General features: G+C 43.6%; 2 protein-coding genes across 2 annotated transcripts; both read left to right on the top strand.

Annotated features, from left to right (window-relative positions):
• The first annotated feature begins 5,124 nt into the window (after positions 1-5,124).
• On the top strand, positions 5,125-10,919 carry LOC112883000 (phosphoenolpyruvate carboxylase 2). Its single transcript, XM_025948211.1, has 10 exons — positions 5,125-5,427; positions 6,924-7,315; positions 7,398-7,482; positions 7,597-7,819; positions 8,041-8,144; positions 8,230-8,317; positions 8,426-8,580; positions 8,670-9,668; positions 9,873-10,259; positions 10,352-10,919. The coding sequence occupies exons 1-10, from the start codon at positions 5,254-5,256 to the stop codon at positions 10,646-10,648; spliced, it is 2,904 nt and encodes a 967-aa protein (XP_025803996.1). The 5' UTR covers positions 5,125-5,253; the 3' UTR covers positions 10,649-10,919.
• Positions 10,920-11,765: 846 nt separating this feature from the next.
• Positions 11,766-16,133, top strand: LOC112882999 (ubiquitin-conjugating enzyme E2 36-like). The gene is made up of 8 exons (XM_025948210.1): positions 11,766-11,947; positions 12,038-12,065; positions 12,347-12,433; positions 14,239-14,297; positions 14,712-14,753; positions 14,830-14,903; positions 15,661-15,758; positions 15,842-16,133. Exons 1-8 carry the CDS (start codon positions 11,912-11,914, stop codon positions 15,877-15,879), a joined length of 462 nt encoding a protein of 153 aa, XP_025803995.1. The 5' UTR covers positions 11,766-11,911; the 3' UTR covers positions 15,880-16,133.
• The last annotated feature ends 10,917 nt before the right edge of the window (positions 16,134-27,050 follow it).

Genomic DNA, 27,050 nt, shown 5'->3' with positions numbered 1-27,050 from the left:
ATAGAAAGAAACTACTTGAATAGTACTCGGATAGAACTCCTGAACTCGTATCTTGCTAGGATCTCTGTAACCCTGTCCCCCAGACTATAAAAGAGCGGGTAGGAATACTCTCCAAAAGGATCCACATCTAAGTCAATGCAAACCACCACATAGGACGTAGATTATTACGCTCCTTGCGGCGCGAACCTGTCTAAATCTTTATATTCCTTGCACATTCGAGTTCCGGATCTCGGCGACACCCCACCTAAAACCTATTACCTCGAGGTATCTCTCAGTGGGATTGGCGGTAAAACATTGGCAGGTAGGGCGCCAAGCAAGGGTGAGCATCGACGATCCCCAGGAAAACTTGATGGCATCATTCAATTTCACCGGCACTATGCTCGACGAGGGCACCACGTCTTTGGCTCCTAGATCTGCATCAACAATAGTTTGGGTGGTTTTAACAGCCACCTCTCCAACACTAGAAAGCCGGAGGTATCTGCATCAACATCCTCCTGCGACATCGACAACCTCGTCGATGATCTCGGCGAATTTTGACTTTCCGATCTAATCGGGAACCATGCAAACCGTCTCCAGGCGATCCCTCATCTCCTAATCGACACCGGCGATCTAATCGACGCGGGAGGTCTAATCGCCGGAGTGAATCGGGTGGATTGCAACATCCTAGGTGTATCAAGCTCGTAGAAGCTGCTCTTAAACGCCCTAGCGACCCGAGTTCCTCGACCCAGAGTCGCGCGCTCCAAGACTCCTCAACACCCTCTCGCCGGCCCAGGCGACATCTTCTCCGGAATTGATCGAGTCGACCGATCCATCACTAATTGCATCAAGCTTACGGAAGCCACCCTCCATCCAAAGGAGTCAGAAGCGACCGCAGCAGCATTCAGCGTACAATTCAACAACTCATTGACCAATTCGCCGAAGTGCCATCTCCTGACCCAGTTAGGGAAATCAAACACAACTCCAAGTCTTTTGGAGGAGGACTTGGACTGTCTACTACAACTTGGAGAAGGAGAAGTCACCGCGCGTCGGGGGTCCTACTTTCGACAACTTTTCAGAATCCGATAGCGACGCCATACCTTTATTAGGCAGTCACCAGAGTCCGATGAAGAGATCAACCCCGTTAGACGAGCTCGTGCACTGGAAGGACATGAAACCCTCCAAACTACTCGACCTCAGCCTACCTCGCTTTGCTACCGACTCTGGTGAACTCCCGTTCCAGGAAGGGAGACCTCTCGATTCTTCTGACGAAGAAGAAGATCAGACCACCTGAAGAACAAAAGACTTTGCACTTGCACTAAAGCAACAATGATAAACCTTTCTGTGTCTTTTTCTTTACAGCTTTGCCTTTTGCCGCGCTGCTATACGTGTATACCTTATCTCTTGATATGATAAGCCATGTGGAACAACAGTTTCTCTCCTCAATTATTTGAGCTAACTAGGTGACTCTGATGTGACCACTTGCTTGTTAGGTTCTGTTTGGATCCGGCAGGCTAAATTTTAGCCCTGCCATATCGGATGTTTAGTTGCTAATTAGAAGTATTAAATATAGATTAATGATAAAACTAATTGCATAACTCCTAGACTAAGTTGTGAGACGAATCTATTAAGTCTAATGTGATGCAATAGTAAACATATGCTAATTATGAATTAATTAAACTTAATAGATTCATCTCACGAATTAGCCCTAGGCTTCTACAATTAGTTTAATTAGCTCATGTTTAGTCCTCCTAATTAGCATCAAAATATAGGCTAAACTTTAACTCTTGGGATCCAAATAGCCCCTTAGTCAAGTCATCTCTAATTGTAGGTATGAGCACTTTGCTTCAATATGGCATCTTTGAAAGAAGCTACAAACATGACTGCAAATACTAGTCTCCCAACTCTCCGTGATGAACGAGAGAAAGATGCTTAGGATATTCTCTCCTGTCAAAAGCTGCACCGCATGGACAGCAAGAATTTCCAAGGTTCCCGCTTGGAAATGCAAACTGCTTGCTTGTATAGCTGCCCTTTTTGACTATTTTTATTGTGCTTAAATTATAAAATCGCTTACTAGCAGATCCAAGTTGATCATTATCTTACCAATTAATGATCAATTCGTGTCTGCTAATAATGCTTTTCTTTACTAGATATCTGCTATAGTTGGTAGCATAAGAATATCTTTCATGTACCTATCGTGCTGTGTTATAATCTTTCCAGATAATTATTGCTCTAAAAATTGCAAACCTTTTAATTATTGCTCTCAAAATTGAAACAGAGGTGTGGGTGTGTATATGATTATTTTATCTCCCAACAAAATAAGAAAATCACACATGGTTCTAGAAATTTCAGTGAAGCTTCAATCATCTCATTTGTTTGACTTCACCGTCACCGTCCAAGCCAACAATGTCCATAAAATTAATTCGAATAAAGTACTCTTTGATCGCCTTCTGTGACTTCCGATGCAAGGATAGAGTTTCAAAAAAAAAAGTTCATTATTGCCTAGTTCTTCTAAAAAAGAAACATAGTTTGACTTGCAACCAACTCCATATACGCTATCACTTGATACGATAAGAAGCCATGTGATATGGTACAAAAACTACTCAAAATATTGTGGCCAGGGATAAAGGGAATTGCTTCATTTTGTGGACTCTTTTGGTTAAAATGATTTCTATAGGAGTATCGGTTCGTTTTGTTTTTTTTCTCAATATGATATGCTCAATGAAAGCAACAAACCCGAAAGGCTCATCCATGTCTAGTAAAGAATAATTAGCATTGTGCCTTTGTCCAATAAGGGGCAAAGATATGCTTGGAATATCCATTTTGATCAACAATGCCCTAGAATAAGTTATAGATTAAATCCACATTCTTTTGAAAATTATTAGAATATAATTCCAATAGGGACCACAGCAACGGCATTATTGAACATTACCCCATAAATTGGAATTGATACCTTAGAAAAGTGGCCTTATACTGTAAGCAAAAGGACACACCTTATTTTAATTTGAAAGCACATCTTTACATATCTCTAGTCCATCGTTGTTAAACACGTGGTGTAGCATATTACAACTTGCAAGGTTCACATCCTTGTTTATGTACCTACAAATCAAAGAAGAATGTTATTCCCTTTTACTTTCTTTGCCACCAAGTGTGCTTTATACGAGGGCATAAAGGACCAAGCGTGCTTCGCCATTTGATTATGTTCTTATCAACTTATCTTATCATGAGCATCTTATATATTATTAGACTTGATCATCCGTCGGGTCGGGTCAGTTTCAGGTTCGGGTTAGGTTAGGTTAGGTTCGGGTCGCAGGTTTTTTCTTCGGCCCGAGCCCGGCCCGACATGTGGTCGGTTCATGTCGGGTTCGGGTCGGGTAAAACCTAATTTTTTAAGTATAATTCTAAGGTCGGATCAGGTTGGATCCGGTTTTTTGGATTTTGGGCTCAAAATTTTGGCCCAAGCCCGGCCCATACATTGGTCGGGTCAGGTTGGGTCGGGTTTTTTCGGGCGGGTCGAGTTGGGTTTTTTCCTCGGGTCGGGCGGCCCATGATCAGGTCTATATATTATCATGAGCATTATCTTACCAATCAACTTTTTAATTGTTCAAAACACATTTGGCTCTTATTGTGCTATAATGCACAACTGATTGTTCCTATTATATTCTAGCACCATGTGTTAGGTTAGCAGCATAAGGCTTCGATCAAGGGATCGAAGCTTTAAACTTACCTCTGTCATATGTGGCTATTCTCAAATTCTTCACTTTGTGTATTTGATACTTTGAGCCTGCTTGGTTGGATATCAATTTTTGGTAGCAAACCAAGCAGACTCTTTATTTCTTCTACGCACCATAAAATTTCTCTCATTTTAAAATCTTTCTTTTAGAATAAGGAAAATTCCTAGAATCAGTCATAGCTGCATCCATCCTCTTTATTTTTGGGTCCCTTATATCATAATTTTTTAAACTAGAGTTTTGCTATTCTTAATATTTTTATACTCACTAAAAATTGCCAAAAGGCATATTATTCACGTCATTTTTTTTAATTTTGCAGAGTCAAACTACTGCTGCTCCACACATCGAGTCCCAAGAAAGTGAGAGCTTACATCACTATTTTATCGCTTATATATATGTGGTATAAAGAAGCACGACAAATACTAGCGTATTTGATGTGATACATTTTTGCTTGCGACGACTTTGATGGAATACCTCTAGAGAAAGGGTACAAGATTGTGAGAAACTCGTGCCCAACCCAACTCGCCCTTGTGATCTTTAGAACTACATGGGGACCAAAGTTATGCCTTTTCTCGTCACATGAAAAAAGAAAACACCTTCCTTTTTGTTTTTTGTTTTTTTGCAAAAGTCAGCATGCAGGAGCACAAACTGGAGAGCTGATGGAGCCTCTCTCAAAAAGTATCAAGAAAGGGAAGTGCAAGCCACATGATCAATCTAGTCACACATCTCTAGCTCTAATAGTCTAATTGGTGCAGTCAAAAGGGCTTGGTCTCGTAATTACAAGGTCGCAATCATAGAGATTATCCTAGCGACCATTGACGTGGCTCATGTTCTGTTCCGGAGAGATTTCTCTTGTCCGCAAACGAGGCCAGCATTGCATAATGGTTATATGTGGACCATTGTCCATTGATCCTGTTTTGTTTGGACTGGGATAATTAAATCACGATGAGATGAACAGCGCTGCAGTTTCTATAGCTATTTCCTTTTTCAACATCTCAAGGACAGCGATGCGTATATGATGACTTTGTTAATCTTAAACCGAACGTGCATACAACACGTATATACATACGATGTAGTCTGCATTGTATTAGGTTTAAAGAAAACCTATATCCTTTTCAACATCTCATGAACCAAATAATAATTACTACTACTAGCTACGAAATGACGGCACTGCAGATGATATCTGTCCTCTGGGGGAGAGGAAATCAGGACCGTAAATCTGGACACAGCAAACTGACAATCTCGAGCGTCTAGACAGTTCCATCTTTCTTTCCCCCCACTCTCTCTCCTCCTAATAATCAACGCTAAATTAAATTAATTTGATAAACCCTTTATTCTCTCTCTCTCTCTCTCTCCCGTACATTCACCCGGCTGTTATCGATCCTTCCTTCTATAAAGTGCCCGCGAGAATCCGCTCCGCCAACCATCCAGCCTCCTCCTCCTCCTCCTCCTCCTCGGCCTCGCCAGAATCCGCCACCACCAGCGGCAGCGCGGTGGTTCTTGCTGCTCTCGGCATTTGGGTTGGGTTGGATTAGGGGGGGCCAGCATGGCGGCCTTGGGGGCGAAGCTGGAGCGGCTGTCGTCAATCGACGCGCAGCTGCGGATGCTGGTGCCCGGCAAGGTGTCGGAGGACGACAAGCTCATCGAGTACGACGCGCTCCTCCTCGACCGCTTCCTCGACATCCTGCAGGACCTCCACGGCGACGACCTCAAGGAGATGGTATAGATGCTACCTTCCATTCATCTCCTCCCTTCTTGTCCCAACTCGTCCGTGCTCTTGCTCCCTTTCCTTTTTTGTCTTTTCGGGTTGAAGTTTGGATCTGAACAATCCAGTTCAGTGTGCAGCTGTTATTATCGTTATTTTTTTTTCCGGTCTTCGTTTTCTTCCTCTACTGTACATATGCCATTTTATGTTTAGTGAGTTTTTACAGTGAAAAAGTACCCAATCATTGGTCAAAGGCATGAGATTTGTACCATTAGTATGTTTTGTTTTCGTACGATTTCCTGGCGTGCAGCTTCAGTACAGGTGGAGACTTAAGAGTGTGTGTGGTTGACTTTTGACTTCACAGTAACTTACACTGGGTAAATTTTAAATAAAAGGTAGTTACTGCTTACTCGGGTTGTTTTGAGTAGGAGTTTGGAAACTAGGAGGATGCTCAGGTTCTTGGTTGATATATTTCTTTTTATTCTTTGCCCATATGATTGTTGCTTAGTATATGAAGGAGGCTGTCCATCTCAACTTCCTTCCAGAATTATCTTTTGGTCCAATCAAGATAGTTTTTCTTTGGCCTTATGAGTCCGCTTTTGTTAACACGTTATCCGTTGATTAGTCGAATATTATTAACACTTTAATCATAATCGTGTTGGTAAAACATGACATCATCTGTGGAAACTGAAAAATGCCTTCGGTATCTGGTATGGATCTCTAGTTAGTCATGTATGTGGTCTGCGAACTGACTTGGACCAACTGAACAATGAAACTTGCATATTTTTTGGTCATCTTTTGACTAGTAGACTAAATCCTCTTCACCTCTTGGATGGCAAAATGTAGTTGAAAGAACATTATCTCCAGTTCAGATATACTGATTTAGTTGAAGTATTTACTGATTGAGAGTGACTGCAGCTCTTCTTTAGGAGAACTGACATACTCCCTCTGTTTTTGGTTCAAAAATGAACTAGTTAGCTTGCCCTAATAATCATATATTTTAAAACAGAGGAAGTATCATGTTACTTCAGGATGTATATGGAATTGTCAATCTAAAGAGATGCAGTACGTTGTAGCTTGTAAAAATGTGTCACCCCTTCTTGTACCTTCTCTAACAGAACTTGAACAAAATGTGTCACCCCTTATTGTACCTTCTCTAACAGAACTTGAACATCCAGAACGTATGACAGATCCAGCCATCCAGGGATAGGCTATGGAAAACGTTCTTTTAGAAATAGTAACACATAGACATAGGTTTGGAACTTTGGATTAAAACAAGCCTATGATGAAGTGGCCATATCAAGGCTTTCTTGCATTCTGGAATTGTGACTACCATATTATTTTTTTTTTGACTTTTGCCAGTCGGCCACAACAATATTGGCAGATCTAATTTTGTTTTTGCGATAGTTATGTAGATTCTATAGAGAGCAGCAACAAAACTAAGAAATAGAGCTATGTTTTCCTTTTCTTTTTCAATCATGGATTATTAATTGGGTTGGCTTGCTTAATAGGTTCAAGAATGCTATGAGGTAGCTGCTGAGTATGAAACGAAGCATGACTTGCAAAAGCTTGATGAACTCGGCCAGATGATAACAAGCTTGGATCCCGGGGACTCTATTGTGATTGCCAAATCTTTTTCACACATGCTTAACTTGGCCAATTTGGCTGAGGAAGTCCAGATAGCATATAGGAGGAGAATCAAGCTCAAGAAGGGAGACTTTGCTGATGAAAACTCAGCAATAACAGAATCTGACATCGAGGAAACACTTAAGAGGCTTGTAGTTGACCTCAAGAAGTCACCTGCTGAGGTATTTGATGCCCTTAAGAGCCAGACTGTTGACCTGGTTTTGACTGCACATCCAACGCAGTCTGTGAGGAGGTCCCTGCTCCAGAAACACTCAAGGTTAGTCAGCCAAACAGCGCATTTGCAGCTGACAAGATTTTGTTTTATAACTTAATATTTATCTTAACATTCTTTTTTTCAGGATACGAAACTGTTTGGTTCAACTCTACTCTAAAGATATCACTCCAGATGATAAGCAGGAACTTGATGAGGCCCTGCAGAGAGAGGTGCTTATTGCAAATCTAATGTTCAGTTGATGCATAAGCATGATCTAGTCATCAAATCCGTTAAAGTTGTGACCAAAGAGGTCCATTCTTAATTTGTTACCTGAACCTTTTCAGATCCAAGCTGCCTTTAGAACTGATGAGATCCGAAGAACGCAGCCCACTCCCCAAGATGAAATGCGTGCTGGTATGAGCTATTTCCATGAAACAATTTGGAAGGGTGTTCCAAAGTTCTTGCGCCGAGTTGATACTGCACTGAAGAACATTGGGATTAATGAGCGTGTTCCTTACAATGCACCTCTTATTCAGTTCTCTTCTTGGATGGGAGGAGACCGTGATGGTGAGGGACATCTCTATCTATTTATCTTGTCTTCCCATGATTCTTAAAATATGGAATATCTGCATTACCTATTATCTTTGTTGCTTGTATCTGTTGCATGACCTATTATCTTTGTTGCTTGTATCGGTTGCATGGGAAGACGACTACTATATGTCTCTTTTTACAACACCTAGTAGCATTTATCTTTGTATTCTAAATTTGGGATGCCTCTACAAATACAGGAAATCCAAGAGTCACGCCAGAGGTTACCAGGGATGTCTGCTTGCTTGCCAGAATGATGGCAGCAAACTTATATTGCTCACAGATTGAGGATCTTATGTTTGAGGTAGCTATTACTTTGATAATCTGAGTATAGTTTATAACTTCATTTGCATCTGATACTTGAAGTTAACAACTTCAAATGATTGCAGTTGTCTATGTGGCGATGCAATGATGAGCTGCGCATACGTGCTGATGAGCTGCATCGCTCTACTAAGAAGGATGCCAAGCACTACATAGGTAGGTATCAGTGACATCATTTAGGTCTTCTTAGTGATGATCTGTTGTTAGGCCATTGTTTGACATTCTATTATTCTAATGATTTTACCTTTTCCATTTTTGCTGCAGAGTTTTGGAAGAAGGTTCCTCCAAATGAGCCATATCGGGTGATACTGAGTGATGTGAGGGATAAACTCTACAACACCCGTGAACGATCACGTGAGCTTTTATCCAGTGGACATTCTGATGTTCCAGAGGAAGCTACACTGACAAGTGTTGAGCAGGTTGAGATTTATCCTTGGTCATTACAAAAATAATATTGACTTTTGATTTTGCTTAGTAGGTTTCTAATCTGTAGAGCCATCTCTTGCAGCTGTTGGAGCCCTTGGAGCTATGTTACAGATCACTGTGTGCTTGTGGTGACCGTGTGATTGCTGATGGAAGCCTTCTTGATTTCTTGCGTCAAGTTTCCACCTTCGGTCTCTCCCTTGTGAGGCTTGATATTAGGCAAGAATCAGATAGGCACACTGATGTCCTGGATGCCATCACCACATACCTGGGGATTGGATCTTACCGTGAGTGGCCCGAAGAACGCCGCCAGGAATGGCTATTGTCCGAACTCAATGGGAAACGTCCACTGTTTGGCCCAGACCTTCCCAAGACTGAGGAAGTTGCCGATGTTCTAGACACATTCCATGTTATTGCTGAGCTTCCTGCTGACAATTTTGGTGCATATATCATTTCCATGGCGACAGCTCCTTCAGATGTCCTTGCTGTTGAGCTCCTCCAACGTGAGTGCCATGTAAAGACACCCCTTAGAGTAGTCCCACTGTTTGAGAAGTTGGCCGATCTTGAGGCTGCCCCAGCTGCATTGGCCAGACTTTTCTCAATAGATTGGTACAGACAGAGAATCAATGGCAAGCAAGAGGTCATGATTGGGTATTCGGACTCTGGCAAAGATGCTGGTCGTCTCTCAGCAGCTTGGCAGCTGTACAAAGCTCAGGAGGAGCTCATCAAGGTTGCGAAGGACTTTGGTGTGAAGTTGACAATGTTCCACGGACGTGGTGGGACAGTTGGAAGGGGTGGTGGTCCCACTCACCTTGCCATCTTGTCCCAGCCACCAGACACAATCCATGGATCGCTCCGAGTCACAGTCCAAGGTGAAGTCATTGAACAGTCCTTTGGTGAGGAGCACTTGTGCTTCAGAACACTGCAGCGTTTTACAGCTGCTACCCTGGAGCATGGCATGCATCCACCAAATGCACCGAAGCCAGAATGGCGAGCTCTTCTTGATGAGATGGCAGTTGTGGCAACTGAGGAATATCGGTCCATTGTCTTCAAAGAGCCACGTTTCGTCGAGTACTTCCGCCTCGTAAGTCCTTGTTCTTGGCCATTGTAAGCTGCAAAACAGAACTTTTGAAATAGGTTTAACCTGATCATTAATTTGAATCTAGCACAATTTTTACTGTGCAAATTTATGATTTGCGAACCTAAAGAAAATGGTCACTGAAGCCATCCGATTGACGATTAACCCTACATTTAGCGAATATTTACTATGTGATGTTTGTGTTGACAGGCAACACCTGAAACAGAGTATGGCAGGATGAACATAGGAAGCAGGCCATCCAAGAGAAAGCCAAGCGGTGGAATTGAGTCGCTCCGTGCAATCCCGTGGATTTTCGCTTGGACACAAACTCGATTCCACCTCCCGGTCTGGCTAGGCTTTGGAGCCGCATTCAAGCATGTCCTCCAAAAGGACATCAGGAATCTCCACATGCTCCAAGAAATGTACAATGAGTGGCCGTTTTTCAGGGTCACCATTGATCTTGTTGAGATGGTGTTCGCCAAGGGTAATCCTGGGATTGCCGCCCTGTATGACAAACTCCTTGTTTCGGAGGATCTACAGCCACTGGGTGAGAAGCTGAGGACCAACTATGAAGAAACCGAAAAGCTTCTCCTTCAGGTCTGTTAAACAAAACACATACATTTCTTGAATTTTGTTTCAACTAGGATTCCAGCATTTTATAATATACTGAACTTCATTTTGGACTTCAGGTTGCTGGGCACAGGGATCTTCTTGAAGGTGATCCCTACCTGAAGCAGCGGCTCCGCCTACGTGATGCCTACATCACCACCCTGAACGTCTGTCAGGCCTACACCCTGAAGCGGATCCGTGACCCAGACTACCACGTCGCGCTGCGCCCCCACCTGTCCAAGGAGATCATGGACTCGAGCAAGCCGGCAGCAGAGCTCGTGAAGCTGAACCCGGCCAGCGAGTACGCCCCAGGGCTGGAGGACACACTCATTCTCACCATGAAGGGTATAGCTGCCGGTCTTCAGAACACTGGTTAGGACAAGGAGGGGATCTATTCCTTCTGATCATCTGCTCTAGGCCTTTGTATTTTTGCCGATGTAAGCTGCATCTTTGATCATCTCCCTACACCGTGAGAAAATAATGGCGTTTTCGCTGAAGTGGCAGTAAATAAGAGGGAGACGATGATCATGTCTGATCTGTTCGTAGACAGTTGTGATGTAACTTTACAATGGAACATGGCAACAGCCTAAAAACTGTGGTGTCTGCTTTGCCTCAAGTATTTCACAGGTTGGCTCTGAATTGTGAGAATTGTGCGTTCCAGCTAGGTCCCAAGTCCCCTTTGCAATCTGTTGCTGGCTTGTGAGTCAGAATTGCATTACGGTGTGCAGTCCGTGTCACAATTCAGCTGAACCGTAAAGCACCTACCTACGCTGTCACATACGGACACGATAAGTGGGTGAAGGCGTGAAGCCAGCGCACAAGCACAACACATTTCAGAATCTGGGTATCTTTTATGTTTCATTTGTTATTGCAACCATAACCCTCATAAGCCTTCTCATCACTACTAGATAGATGGAAGACAATTCCACACAAACAACGACACCACCGACATGAAACCCATAACCAAAACTATCTCCCTAGGAGAAGCAAAGATGACTGACGAACCAGCATTAGAAATCTATCTCACCCCACTATTACGAAGATGAGAAAACAAAATACCATTTTATGTGTTATCCGAGGAGCTCATATATACCAGGTCTTAATGGACCCCATTCAAAACGTGGAGCTCTTTATTACGATCTTAACATTCCATATCCAAGTGTCAATATACAATTTCCCTTGATTTGCAAAACCTTAGGTAAGGTTCCTCAGCCTAGAATGCTATCCAACGTGTACTAGTAACAAAATAGGAGTTCCATTTCACATGAAAAAAAATTATAATGTACTTTAGTATACACTAAAAAAATTAAAATGCAATGATTCTTGTAGTGAAAAAGTGTTTGGTAATGGTTCACTACATTTCACGCGTCGTCCCTCGCAGAAATAAAAAATAAAAAAAAATCATGCGTCGTCAGAATATATGCTCTCATATGAATTCGTACCCTCCAGAAAATAAAAATTCCTCCACGTGTCCTTGATCTGTAAAAACAGTAAACAACAGGGACCAGGGTGCGCAAGCAAGCAAGCGACCATTCTCTTCTCCACCAGCGCCGCCTCCTTTACCCCCAATCTTTCTCCGCCTCCGCCGCGATCCCAAGGACCACCAAACCCTAGCACGAAGGCGCCTCCTCTGTCCAACCATGGCCAACAGCAACCTCCCCCGCCGCATCATCAAGGTGAGGAGTCCTCTCAGCCCCTCGAATTTCGGTTTCTTTCCATTCTTTTTAGTGCAAACATAGTGATTTTTGGTGGTTTACTTCCTGCAGGAGACGCAGCGGCTGCTCAGCGAGCCAGGTGAGATGCTTCATGAAAAGATGTTGGTTTGGTGCCCCCTTTCGTTTGTTTCTTTTTTCCCTAGGATTTAGTTACAGTAAGCTTATTAGCCCCGAAAGGCCTCTGCCTGTTGTTTTTCATTTAGCCAAAGAAATATTAGAACGTCTAATTTTATCATGCATATGGTCTAACTGTGCGAAGATAGTTCCACTTTTATGTCATGATTGTTCCTTTGGAAATTTTGGGTTTTCTTCGATGGGTTTGTGATGTTTCAGGGGTTGTGTGGCTTGTTGTTTTTGCAGCTCCAGGAATCAGTGCCTCGCCATCTGAAGAGAACATGCGTTACTTCAATGTCATGATCCTTGGCCCGTCGCAGTCGCCATATGAGGGTGAGGAACCTATTCCTCTTGTTCTTCTGTTCTGTATTTTAATTGCCTTAGACATCATGTATATGTTGAATTTAATAATATTGCCCTTTAACTGGCTTTAGAAATGTTATGGAATTGAGATTATTGGAAAATTCAATTCCATACCATTCAAAATGTATAAACTTTAGTCAAATACCATTCAGTCACATTAGATCACCTTAATAACATTGGACAAAATGCTTTATCAAGATTGTACAGTGCCTTCCATGGATCCATGTCTTTCTGGCTTGTTTTATTATATTTTTACAGTGTTGGGACAACACACTACCGAAGATACACGCTAACACACTAGTTTCACGCAGAAACACACTAGGTGCCGCCGTGCCGCCGCAACCTACTTGGAACTGATCCACTTGATCAGCTCCACTCTAAGTACCTAAAGTTGCCTCCGGTCAGCCTGTAAGCATCCGGCTATGGCAACTCCTACTCTGCAGCCCAGGCAGTCCTCTACGGCAACCTGCCAGCAGCTACACACACTCCTCTTGTGAAGAGAACAACCAGACCACTCTCCTTTGGTGCTGCTTGAACTCTTGAGGGAGCTAGGCCCTCTCCTCTCTATTTATAACACTAGATACACATTACTACACAGCCATAGTGGCTTACATGCCAAGGCAAAGACTTGACTTAACTTGGTCCCTAAGGCAAAGACTAGACTTGACTAGACTTGGACCCTAAGTAACTTACATGTACCTACTGCACTACTAGTCAAGATTATTGCTAACATACAGTTTCCTCCATGTCTGTTGGGAACTATGCGATCTGACTGTTTTTTATAACAAAGAAGTTTAGTAAGCTCTAGTGGATGCCTCCGATGCTCTTCTCTTATCAATTCTCTAGACTGTAGTTCTGCCCCTGGTGGCTCATGGCAAAAAGTGCCATTGCGGCTCCACTTTGCTTGCTCTCTCACTCTCTCAGCACCAGTGAGCACCTCAACTTCATCCTTCCCCATACATTAATCTGAGACCAGAGCTTCCAAGACCTGCAAATCCTATAGCAAGCCTCATTCTCAGCCAGTTTTCCCGATGGCCTGCATTCTCTCGCTCCAAATCAGAGACCTGTGTGGTTTCCGTTCATCAATCTGTGGCATGGTCCTTTTTGGCATCATGTCAGAAACAGATTCACCATAGGCCCATGCTCCAGGTTTGATAGCAATATTTATGCACCAGGGTGCAGGCCAGCATGAAACCAAGGGGGCAGCAGTGCCGGTGGAGATGACTTGCTGTGACTGGGCATGGAACAATACAACTGTGGTTGATTACATAGGGCAGACAATGCAAGCAAGATGTCTGTGGCTTGGGATGAGTGAAGATGCATCGATTGAACAGGGGCACCAGCCAAACAAGCTGGTAACTCTAGTTATGTGAAAAAACATTGAACTAATTGTTATTGCTAGGATATTTATTTTTTAACTGTAAATATTTGGAAAGTGGGATGGGTGGTCTTTACTATTAATTTCTCTAACTAAGATCCAAAGTATTTTCTGCAAGTGCTGGCAAGCAAGTCATACTTGCTAGCTTTTTTGGTGTGTGCATGTCTGTTTCATTGCCCTGAATGTTTTTGTGTTTTTCCCTAGTATTTTTTCTTCAAAATCTTCTTATATATTTTCTGTTGTCTCGTGTGATGATTATTGCATTCTTTGCGACCACTAATGCATCCTTTCTCTCCTACTCAAAGAATGCAAAACAAAGCAGTGGCAATGCAAAACAATTTTTCTTTTGTGCTCTCTAATTTGATGTCTGATAACTGTTGATTGGACTACTTGTCAGGAGGAGTTTTCAAGCTCGAACTATTCTTACCTGAAGAATATCCAATGGCTCCGCCAAAGGTGCTTCATTACTACTGTAATCTTGACTAGGTTTTCAGTAGTGTTATGGTTTTATAAATTGTTAGTAAATAATTAGTAGTTCTGCTGATGCTCGCCAAGCTTAATTTAGGCTAAATCATATGATTTTTTTAGATTTCATATGTGTTGCTCCTCAATGAGATTTAGATTTCAGCTTCACATTTAACTGCAGATCATCGTATGATTTTTTTATCACCCCAGCCACTCAAAATATTCTTGCAAATTTCAGTGACTTCAGTAAACTTGTATAACTTCATTCATGCTTTTATTTGACTGACTTAGATTTGCCCTCTACTTTTTTCACTAGTATTTCATATCTTTTTGGTAAGTTTAATTTAAGATCCATAGAATTTCTCAATTTATGGTTTCTGACTGAAGTTCTGATTCTGAACACAGGTTCGCTTTCTCACAAAAATTTATCACCCTAACATTGACAAGGTAAGTTTGTTACGTTCGTGCTTCCCTCTTATGGTATTAGGATTTACTGTGTTGCTTAATACTTACACTCATGCAGCTTGGTAGGATATGCCTTGATATTTTAAAGGACAAGTGGAGTCCTGCCCTTCAGATCCGAACAGTTCTTTTGAGGTGAATACCTCTGCTTCATTGCTTTTCTGTATTAAAGTCAGCCTGGTTTATTTGGTGTCTTGGTGTGATATTTGTTCTTGAAAGTACAAACCATATAACAGCTCCACTAAACAAGCTATATGATTCCTGAAAGGGCTTGTTGATGTCTGTGGCCATTATAAGATTACAGTATTAAGAGATGCTACATAGTGGCAAATGTGCACCTTCACAGCTTGTATTGCACTCTATAGTCCTTGACTACTATAAAACAGGATTATCATATAAGATGCATTATTTTACTAGCAAAGAGCCTCTCAGAAATAAGAAATTGTCAGGCTGCCTTTCCATAAAGTGAATGGCGTGTACAATGTAGTGGAGGAAGCTGCAGTTGCTGCCGTCACTGCATATTATTTGCTGGAATGCCATTAGAGTGGGAGCAGAACATTTCCATGTTCCCAAATCAACCTATGATCAGGCATCTGCATCATGTTTGCTGCATTCACAATCAGTTCACATAAGCCTGGTGTGTGTGTAGTTTGTATCCCAATATCTCAATTGTAACATGAGTAAGGATGCACACAGCTCATATGCCTGCTTCAGAGCTGCTGGTGTTTACACAGCTCATATGCCTGCTTCACAATCTTCAGAGTTGCTGGTGTCTATGCTTTTCTGGAAATTTTACTGAAACAGAACAAGAGAGAACAAATAACTTAACTCGAATAACTTAAATGTTATCTGATCAGTTCATTTTATTTGCACTTATGTTTCTGGTCTTCAGCATCCAGGCGCTGCTCAGTGCCCCAAATCCTGACGACCCACTAGCTGACAATGTTGCAAAGCACTGGAAAGCTAATGAGACTGAAGCTGTAGAAACAGGTGAGGGAATAACTTAATCTTGTTCACCTTTAGCTGCAGAATTTGGATGGATTATTCAGCTCAATGGTGGTCTTGAATGACAGCCAAAGAGTGGACCCGTGTATATGCAAGCGGAGCATGAGCTTTGCACAATGCAATGCTCGCTGCTTTGGTAATAATCTTCGTGGTGGAGCTCAACTCGAATGGCCATTGGCTGGTACATTTGAAACTGAAGGGGTCAAGTCATCTGTGGAGATTTATCCTCTTTATGGTGTGTACTTGAGTCTGATGTACATTAGTCTAGCTGGGCATGTAAAGTGTTTCTTTCGTACGTCTGGTCCTTGAGAGAACATATGCTTATATATATATATATATATCATAATAATTATCCTGAAATGATGTGTGTGCCTGTTATTTCTTGAATTATCTTTTGCATAATAGCATCCTGGCCAGGGGTTACAATGCGGCCTCACCACTGAGACTTCTGGTTGCTACAACCTTTCGGCAAATTTGATTCTCTTCTTATTTGAAATCTTTGCACACTGAAAGCAAGGTTTAAAAATGATGTCACCCTGCATTGTTTTAGGATGACGATCTGCCACACGTTGAATGGCTTCTGGCCCATTACCACCCCTATGCGTGCGAGGAGTTTTTTTAAAAAAGGGTTAAAAAAATAAAATTTGAAAAAGGGGTTGCGGCTTAAAACATTTCGAAAAATGGGTGCCTTCCGTCCAATAAACGAGCGGGATGAGACATGCCGTCCATCCAACGGGCGGGGGGTCGGCGGGGGCTCGAAAATTTTTTCGCAGGGGCCTCTTCGCGAAAGTTACGCGACGTCCCGCCGTTCCAACGGGCGGGGTGTCTTCCGAGGAGCCTCCCGCCCGTTGGGAGGGCGGGAGGTTACCCCGAGGGGCATCCCGCCCTTCCAACGGGCGGGATGTCACCCCCCCCCCACTATTTAAGCCCCCACCCACCCCTAATTCTCATAATATTCATCAAAAATCAACAAAAAAGAAAAGGAGGAGAGGAAGAGAGGAGAGGAGAGGAAGCGGCGAAGCCCTGTCCACATGTTAGTTTGGAGGTATTATAATCGTATAATTATTAATTATTTTTACGAATATTTGTTAGGGTAGTTATACGTAGAATAGTTTTCAGTATTTTCAATAGCTTTTAGAAATATTTGTTAGGGTAGTTCTATTTTAAATAGTTTTGAGTATTTTTAATAGTTTTTAGATATATTTCTTAGGGTAGTTATATTTTGAATAGTTTTCAGATATATTTCTTAGGGTAGTTATATTTCGAATAGGTTTCAGTATTTTTAATAGCTTTTAGAAATATTTCTTAGAGTAGTTCTATTATAAATAGTTTTTAGTATTTTTAATTGTTTTTAGATATATTTCTTAGGGTAGTTATATTTCGAATAGTTTTTATAATTGTAATAGTTTTCAGATATATTTCTTAGGGTAGTAATATTTTGAATAGTTCTCAGTATTTTTAATAGCTTTTAGAAATATTTATTAGTAGTATTTTAAATAGTTTTTAGATATATTTCTTAGGGTAGTTATATTTTGAATAGTATTTATAATTTCAATAGTTTTCAAATATATTTTTAGGGTAGTTATATTTCGAATAGTTTTTAGTTTTTTTAATAGCATTTAGAAATATTTGTTAGGTTAGTTCTATTATAAATAGTTTTTAGTATTTTTCAATTGTTTGTACGAATATGTGTTACGGTATAATTTCAATTTTTCATGCAGATATGGCGCAGACACCGGAGCTCCTTGACGCGCACATCGACGAACGGCACAGGTCGTACCTGGCAGCGGTGGAGGGGCAGGAGCTTCACGAGTTGCGCCCTCGTGTAGCAAAGGAGTTGTTGCACCTGGACGACCGCTAGCTTGACAGGTGATACTTTATATTTTTTTACGAAAGTAATGTATAGCTTGTACGATAATTGTAACCACAATGCAAAATATACAGGTTACGTGAGGCTGGTTTGCTGCCACTCGCACGTATGCTTCAGGCCGGCGACGGCCAAGCGGATGCAGCTGGACCGCTCTCTACTTGTAGCGTTGGCGGACAGGTGGCGTCCGGAGACGCACACGTTCCACTTGCCGTGCGGGGAGATGGCCCCCACGTTGCAGGACGTGTCGTACCTGCTCGGGCTTCCCATTGCGGGTGAAGCTGTTGGCCCGGTTGCCGTGCTACCTTTCTGGAGGGCGGAACTGCAGGAGCGGTTTGTTCCAGCGAACCCGCCACTTGTTGTGAACGTACCTGATTTGCCCGGCCCCGCCAAGAGTTGGGTAATACAATTTAGGGTACGTGCAATTATTTTTTAGTTAATTTAATTGAATCATATGTGACTACCTCTAAGTTTTGAACAAATATATTTCAGGCTCAGGATCTGCACCCTCTGGCTGGGCAGTACGAGGTGTCGCGATACCTGGAGGCATATCTGTTGTGGTTGTTCGGATGGACTCTTTTCTGCAACTCTACCGGCAATTATGTGGACAAGGTGCTCATGCAATACGCCGGGCGATTGCGGATGCAGAGCCGGGCCAGGTACCTAGGTGGAGCTGGGGATCGGCAGTGCTTGCAGCCACGTACCGAGGCCTTTGCCAGGCTTGTTTGAAGACGGAGAGGACCGCCGTCATCACAGGCTGCCCACTTCTGCTGCAGCTATGGTCGTACGAGCGATTCGCCATAGCACGTCCCCTAATCAGCGAGGAGCCTTATCCGTCCGAGATGTATGGGATGTGGGACGCGGATAGCCCCACGATGGGTTCGCTTGGACCGATCGACGGGTAAGTTCTGTTAAGCTCTTTAATTTACCGTTGTACGTTTCTGCATATGAGGAGTACCGATGCAGTTGTGTAATTTTGCAAATGAGCTGGGCACATCGGCAGATCCGAAAAGCATAACCTCAGTTCATGTCCGAATTTGATCGGATGCGGCCACAGGATGTCATCTGGACACCGTACACCGCTGCGGCTATCCAGACACGTGAGCCGCACGGGTTGTCTTCCCTCTGCACGCGTGACGAGGAGTACTGGCTGACAAAGGCGAACCTAGTGTTCGATATTCTCGTCGAGCCGTACTGCGTCGAGCGTGTGATGAGGCAGTTCGGGCGGCGACAACACTTTCCTCTCCTACCTCGAGCGTTCCAGGCCGTGCCGCGCAACGTACACGAGTAAGTTTGTGATAACTCATTTTGTATTAATTATATATTCGTTATCATAAAGCAATGTTGTCTTTCAAATGTTTGCAACAGATATTCGCGCAGGGGATATCATGCCAACGAGGTCAACTGGGTCGTCAAGATGCAGGAGTACATACAAGGGTGGCTTGACGCACGTGATGATGTGTGGGACGAGGGGCACCCACACATGGAGGCGTCATACGCCGCATACCTCCACTGGTACCTCCTTCGCACGCGTCCGTACGTCACTCTTTCACGCATTGATGACGCGGAGCTTCAGCACCAGCCGACCATCTCGGACACGTATCCCTCGTACCGTGATCAGGAGCACCGTGGCGCGGTACGTCTTTCGCAACTTGAATTATTTAATCTTTTTTTATAAAAGATCGATAACAATATTACTCTGCATCCCATTACGTATGCAGATTGATCTGATCAACTACGCGGAGGTCGAAGCGTCATCTCAGATCACGTTGCTTGAACGTGGAGTCCGTGTACCGGAGTCACAGTACAAGGACACCTTGCGTAAGATTCAAGACAACTTGACACGAGCGTTACGTGCACTGACGTGTCGCGGCAAAGACGACGTGGGGGCCTCTAGTTCATCTCATGCGTTGGCCCATGTGTACACAGCTGGCCCGTCGACCTCTGCAGCACCGCATGCAGCGTCTAGCGGTACTGCCGCTAGTTCAAGCTGTAAGTCCTTTATAATTGCCATTTCGATCACCTTTGATTTACACGACTAATTTTGTTTCTTTTTATAGTCATGCACTCGACGGCAATGGGACCTCCTCCTGCAAGAATGGAGCCTCAGACGTTTGGCGCGTATGCTCTAGGAACGTCTCTCCCGTCAGGTTTGATGCCAGCTGCACCAGCTGCAGCGTACTCTCAGGGCTACGCTCAGCATGCATGGTCGACGGGAGCTCATGCGTACGGTGGTCCATTCGGTGTGCCGGACTGGGACGACTGGGAGGGCGGCTCCGCCACTTGGTCAGAGCTGGTGGGCGGCGGCGCCGAGCCTGACATCATTGGTCCATCCCAGACGTATGACGCTCCAGGTGTACAGTCCCAGGATGACCTCTTCATGCCTGCACCTCCTTCCCCTCGTCCTCACCGTGCTCCAGATGCATTTACATACTCCGAGGATCACATACGCCGACGGGCTAGGACTAGGGGGGGGGAGGACCAAGAGAGCGCGAGGTCCGGGACATGCGGGGTAGATACTCCTGATTCGGTCGACTTTTTATATTTAAACTGTTTTGTATGATACTATTTTCTTTTTAATTCGTTGATATATCGTAGTATCGTAATATTTGGATTCTACGTTGCAAAACGTTATCGTTTAACCATATTCATACGAATTTTAGATAGAGCAATCTTCCTTGTAAAATTGAATTAAAATTTTAAATGTATACAAAAGAGTATGGCGAATCAATATTGTATTTGAAAATAGTCTAAATTTCAAATAGATTGTAAATCATAAATTCCAACAGAAAATAACAAAAAAATATGCTGTCAACATCCCGCTTGCTGGCCGGCCGGGATGCTTCCCGCCCTCTGATCGGCCGGGATCCCTCCCTCAGGGACCTCTTCGCGAATAAGAAACTTTCTTATTCGCGAAGGGGCCCTCGGGAGGGGCCTGCAAAAAATGTTTGGAACATCCCGCCCTCTGGATGGGCGGGATGTCCCCGGCCCCACGCCTCCCGCCCGATCAACGGGCGGGAGGCACCCATTTTTCAAATTATTCCCAACTGGCACCCTTTTTTAGAATTTCAATTTTTTAACCCTTTTTTTTAAAAAAGCTGCGGCTTCTGGCCCTGCAGGGCGCAGGCGCACAGGAGACCCACTGGTGGGCTAGTCCGGAAGTATGAGCAAAGATATATTGAAAATAAAAATGATAAATTGAGCGGCTAAACTATATTTTAATTGCACTATTGAATTTGTCATGTTGAAATCTTTGAAACAAGATGGTATTTGAATGTATTTAGAGATTTTATAGCTAGAACATTTTCTTTATTAAGATAGAACAATTTTTTTATGAAGTTGGAACAATTTAATTATAAAGATGGAACAATTGTTCCACACTTCCACCTTCACAATAAAATTAAATTGTTCTACATCTCCAAAAATTGTTCTAAAAAATATATTTAAATACTCTCAAGTGTGATCTTGTTTAAAAGTTCTCACAATAAGAAATTGTTGGGAACGTGACTCCACCAAGCAGTGGAGAGAGAGAGAGAAGAGAGCTCCAAAGGTCCAAGTGAGAGAGATAGCGGTACAAAACATGTGAGCAGGTGTTGGAGTGCTCAAGTGAGTCCCTCCTAATGACCCCTTGAGTCCTTTATATAGAGGAGGAAGGGTGCCAATTTGCATCCAGGCCCCTTGGTGGGTACAACTTTTACAAATAGTCTCCTAGGCCCTTACATGAGGCCCATCTTCTAATTGAGCTGGGTCATTCCCCCAACAGTAGCCCCTTATCTACTTTAGTTTGATTGATACAACAAAACATAGTAGCTGAATATATATACAAAGTGGCCCAGACCTATCTATAACCTTGGCTACGAGGAGTGTTCTCATGACCGCCCGCTCGTACGCCTTGCTAAAAGCTCCATCCAAAAACCTAGCGGGATAAAACAGACGAAGAAAAGAGCACGCACGCCTAGCAGGTCCATACATACACGATGATGATAATCCAGCTAGTGATTGACTTCGATCATAATGATGATGTGAGTCTTCGGCAATGATGAAGGCATAAACTTCGTCACTTGACTTCATCACATAGGCTTCAGAGCCTTGGTTCCCAAGCGCTCACACCCTCAGAGCCGGTTGAGCCTCATCGTCTCCTCGGATCACTCTTCATTGTAGCCGATGTAGTCGAAGTAGGGGATGCAGTGCCTCTGGGTCTCTGCTCATGAGCGCCGGACAAGACTTGATGCGCCAAGTGATGCTAGTCCACCATGGCCCCACCATAGACCCTCTTGGCCGGGGTTCGTAGCGGAAGCAGCAAAGATGCTTCGGGAGTGTAGTCGAAGCAGCCGACGTCGTGGATGAAGTCGAAGTAGTTGTCGCCGAGCCCCTCGAGCTGAACGCTGTCGTCGAGGAGGAAGGCGAAGTAGTTGTTGCTGAGCCCCTTGAGTTGAACACCATTGACAAGGATGAGAGTGAAGTAGTCGTTGCCAAGCCCCTCGAGTTGAACACTGTCGTTGAGGACGAAGGCGAAGTAGTCGTTGCTGAGCCTCTCGAATCGAACACCGTCAATGAGGATGAGAGTGAAGTAGTCGTTGCCAAGCCCCTCAAGTCGAACACTGTCGATGAGGACGAAGGTGACGTACCGAGGTAGACGTCGAGCCCCTCGAGCTGAACAATGTCGGCGAGGCCGAAGGCAAATTAGTTGTCGCCAAGGTAGATGTTGAGCCCTTCGAGCCAAACAATGTTGGCGGGGCCGAAGGCGAAGTAGTCGTTGCCAAGGTAGATGTCGAGCCCCTCAAGCCGAATAGTGTCGGCGGGGCCGAAGGCGAAGTAGTCATTGCTGAGGTAGACGTCAAGCTCCTCGAACCGAACAGTGTCGGCGAAGGCTCATCCTTGATGAAGGCCGATGACTGACAAGGTCCATTTCTGATGAAGTCCGGCGAAGGGGTTTCATTTTTGGTTCTGCGGATGCCTTCGACTCTTGGCTCGAGAGGGCTCCATTTTTGTTTCTGCGACAACCTTCGGCATTTTGCTTGAGAGGGTTTCGCCTTCTGTTTTGCAGATGCCTTCGGCTTTTAGCTCGAGAGGGCTCCATCTTCGGCGTGAGCACTCTTTGCTCCACGCTCTGGTGCAATGCAATGCAAATGCACCAGATCAAGGATTACGTGTATGCGATGAAATGAATGAATGAATGAATGAATGAATAAATGGATGTATGCTATTGCAATGGTAGCAAAAAGACGACGGGTTAGCCTGGCAAATAAGGCACAACCTTCGGTTGAATTCCACTTCCTCATGTGATGGAAGCCCCATGAGTTAACTGGCATCAAGCACTATCGAAGTCCAAATAGAATTCCAGGAGACCAATTTGATGAAGTGTAAAAACTGATTGACATGGCATATCCAATTCTGAATCAATTACGGACCGAGATAACCGACATTCCGTATGGTACCCTTACTTCGGGGAGAAAACCAATAACCCGAAAGTATGATCCTACAAAATGCGACGAATTATGCATATTATACGTGATAATTCAAGTGATGGGAATAAAATGCGAAACACAACGAAGTATAAATATAAAGCGCTCTTGAGATGAGAATGTGTGAACATTGTGAAAACGAAGGGTAAAGAAAAACAGTGTTTCTTACCTTGGTGAGAAAAGCCTGCAAAAAAGGGAAGTGAAGTTCTTCGAACCGAAGGGTTAGTATAAGCGTTAGATTAAGTAGTCTTACAAACGAAGGGTAAAAGTGAAAGACGCTTCACGAAGAGACGCCGACGGGCCAAGAAACACATGTTCATGGACGTCGTTATCCTGAAAGTAAGGACGGGCCATGGCCGCTTCTCATGAGCGTTTCTATCCCTTCCGCCGATGACCCCTTTGAACCGAAAGGGTAGGTTGCTTCGCTGGTAAAAAATAGACTCTCCATATATAGAGGGAAAGTTAGACGAATCAATATATAAGAAGCTAACTTTTCGGTAACTGAGCATGCAATCATATCAATGTGCTTAAACAATGATAATGCTCAAAACGTAAACACTTGAGGCATATGATAACATAAACAAAAATAAAATTAACTGGAGGCTTATCACTCCTAGAGCCTATGCCGAAGACAGTGAAAACAGCAGTATCCATAGACTAGAAAAGTGGCTCAGTGGTGAGAACGGAAGGTTTAACGCCCCCTAGGGCCTTGTCTCGTACGACCCTCCTTCGGCATGTTGGTTAAATTTTATATATTTAAATTTTTTAACAAGGAGACAGTTGTTCATGCATACGACATACCTGGAATCCAATATGGTAATGTCACCGAAACCCAACAAACCACCGTTGCAGCAGTGAAGACCACCTGAGCGCATGCATGTGTTTTTCTGCCTTCGTTGGCTTGTTGCTGCGATCCAGGCCGAAGGGCAGGCAACCCACCAGCAGAGAGCGATTTCTCCCACCACTGAGCATTCTTGCCACAGGATGAAGACCATCCGTGGACTTTTAGGATCCTGCACACAGGCAACATTTTGCTTGCAAGCCGAAGGTTCACACAAAATAGATGTTCGGCAAGTATTAATTTCAAGGGAACCTTCACATGCGGAGCATAGGGTCCGACTAGTTGTGAACAAAATGTTAACTTCCAACATCTCCGAAGCTCAAGATCCAAGATCGATCCTGGCTGTGCACGACGTTTTTTTTGTAAAATTAGGGAACCTCCGTACCTGTGCCGAAGCTGCCGCGCTCGCTGGGCTGGAGTTGGCTGCTAGGCCGGAGCTGAAAATGCGCCATGGGCCGATGCTGATGCGGACCGAAGGGGTCCACCGTCGGTCCGTCGCGCTGCCAAGCCCGCCGGAGAAGCAGCCTCGGATGAGACCGAAGGGAGCCTGCCCGCCCGGGTTCTGCAAGACCGAAGGGCTATCATTGCCTGCTTGGTGGGTGACGGTTCCTCTCCTGCCTCGAGGCCCCGTTCAAGATCGAAGGGTGCGTCGGCGTCTTGCACTCTTGCATGCATTCTCGTCTCGTGGCGAGGTTTGATTGGCCTGAGCTTTTTGCCTTGCTAGCGCCTAGTTTCGAGATGGCACCTCGGTCGTGAAATTGCTCCGAGATAAAGACCCAAGGGTAAAATGAACATATATTAGCATATGACATCATATGCTAGTGAAGCTGGCTCTTGGTGCATATGAGCTGATAAAGGCGTGGCATGCAGCTATGCAGGTTCAACGAACGTTATAATTGCACGCAACATATGATAAAAGAATAAACTAATACGTGAGCTGCAGGGAACCGAAGGCAAATAAGCACCTGACGACTAATCCCGAGGTGCAAATGAGATGGCGGGTAATAACCTCGTTTCTTGTGCCGAAGAAAGTAATTTGTCAAACCGAAGAGTGATGCCCCATTAAAAGGGAGAGCAAATAGATAATAATGCTGTGACGAAGGCATTTTAAGAATACTGAAGAAGGTAGAACACTGAAGATATGTTCAGAATGCCAATGGAGACATCTCAGGAGTAGAACCGATGAAGGTTCCTCGACCAAAGTATAAAACCAACTCTGAGCTGGGTAAAAGTCAGCCAAGGTATTTTCTCCGAAGGGTAAAAATTAACTCCGAGTCATCGAGAAAGGGTGAAAAATTAATTTCAAAGGGATAAAAATCAACCTCAAGTCACTGACGAAGGATGAAAAATTAATTCCAAAGGGATAAAAATCAATCCGAGGCCACCGACAAAGAGTGAAAAATTAATTCCGAAAGGATAAAAATCAACCTCGAGTCATCGATGAAGGGTGAAAAATTAATTCCGAAGGGATAAAAATCAATCTTCAATCACTACCAAGACGTTAAAATCAACTCTGAGACAACACTGAAGGGTAAAAATACCTCGGGATCACGGTCGAAGACAAAGTAACTCACATTGAGATATCCCACTAAAAATGAGACTGAAGGGGTGAACATCTACGAAGGTATTCTATCAACCGGAAGTTGATGGACAAAAGACCAACGAAAAGAAAAGAAAAAATAGGGCAAGCTGATTAAATCTCGCAAATACGAGCTGACGAAGGCTGTATGCAGCGGCCTTTGCTGCCTTCACGTGAGAATGAAAAGTAGAACAAGGCGCATCTTGTGCTAGCTATGCAGAATCAAAGTTGAGAAGTCACGTGTATCAAAAGTAAAACATAAGATGTTTCGGTTGGGACTTTTCCCACTTCGATAAAACAGAAGGTTCAGTCATGCCACCGAAGTACGTGGCCCTTGGTAAGACTGCCCGAAGGGGAGGATCAGACATGCCACCGAAGCTCATCTTTGATGGTGGAGTTCTGACCGAAGGTCAGTCAGGATGGGTACCGAAGCTCTTAAACCTCCGATGAGTCCCTTCGAAGGGTGAGGAATGAGTAAAAAGCAATTCCGAGTCATTACCGAAGGGTTGAAACCAACTTCAATTCACTGTCGATGGATTAAAACTCGCTCCGAGTCACCGCCGAAGGCCAGAGTTAACGCCGAAGGGAAAATAATTCGAATCATTACCGGAGGCTCTCTTTCTCTCTTTAGTTTTTTTTCGAGCCAAACACACGGTGGACGTCAAACTGTTGGGGATGTGACTCCGCCAAGCAATGGAGAGAGAGAGAGGAAGAAAGCTCCGAAGGTCCAAGTGACAGAGATAGCGGTACAAAATATGTGAGCAAATGTGGAGTGCTCAAGTGAATCCTCTCCTAATGACCTCTTGGGTCCGAGGAGGAAAAATGCCAATTTGCATCCAGACCTCTTGGTGAGTACAACTTCTACAAATAGGCTCCTGGGCTCTTACATGAGGCCCATCTTCTAATTAAGCTGGGCCATTCCTCCAACGGAAATCCAATGGTGAAATCACAATTTGACACTCAATTTGACAGATATGGATGTTTTTTCATCGAATCGCCGTTTGCACGGACCCGAAGCACATGTCAGCCCTGCAGTGCGTTGGGTAGTCTGGCGTTGTACGTGGGCTAATAATTAATTAAGAAAAATCCCTATTTGATATTGGTAAAGTTGAGATACTTATTTGATATTGAAATTTTTAACTTTTTATTTAAAGTTAGAACTTTCATTCCCTATTTGATACTTCCGTCTATTCTATCAGCTAACTCACACGAATGGCAACATGTGGACTCTCCTCTCTCTTTTCTAGGCTAAAAGGACTATTAAATCACCTTTAAAATTCATGAAACTTTTTGTAGAGATATGATGAATGGATATGAATTGATTTTGAATAAAATCACACATATATAGCATTTAAAATTTTAAAATCAAAATTCACCAAAAATTATCTAAGTTTGTAGGGCACAATATTACTTTCCAAAAATTATGCCAAAATATATAATATTCCTACGATGGGATGAAAGAATTTATAAAATTACTTTAAATGATAAATTAGAAAGAAATTTAAAACTTATTTAAGAAAAACAA

Source organism: Panicum hallii, chromosome 2 (genome assembly GCF_002211085.1).
Source record: "Panicum hallii strain FIL2 chromosome 2, PHallii_v3.1, whole genome shotgun sequence".
Lineage (NCBI taxonomy): Eukaryota > Viridiplantae > Streptophyta > Magnoliopsida > Poales > Poaceae > Panicum > Panicum hallii.
Note: the sequence above shows the minus strand (reverse complement) of the source record. Positions and strands in the feature narration are given on the sequence as shown.

Bases quoted from the DNA above. Each gene is read 5' to 3' on its own strand.
- LOC112883000 (XM_025948211.1), top strand. From the start codon at position 5,254: ATGGCGGCCTTGGGGGCGAAGCTGGAGCGGCTGTCGTCAATCGACGCG. The intron at 7,820-8,040 runs GTGAGGGACATC...CTACAAATACAG, and splicing joins GATGGGAGGAGACCGTGATG to GAAATCCAAGAGTCACGCCA. The intron at 8,145-8,229 runs GTAGCTATTACT...AAATGATTGCAG, and splicing joins TTGAGGATCTTATGTTTGAG to TTGTCTATGTGGCGATGCAA.
- LOC112882999 (XM_025948210.1), top strand. From the start codon at position 11,912: ATGGCCAACAGCAACCTCCCCCGCCGCATCATCAAG. The intron at 12,066-12,346 runs GTGAGATGCTTC...TTGTTTTTGCAG, and splicing joins GCGGCTGCTCAGCGAGCCAG to CTCCAGGAATCAGTGCCTCG. The intron at 12,434-14,238 runs GTGAGGAACCTA...ACTACTTGTCAG, and splicing joins GTCGCAGTCGCCATATGAGG to GAGGAGTTTTCAAGCTCGAA.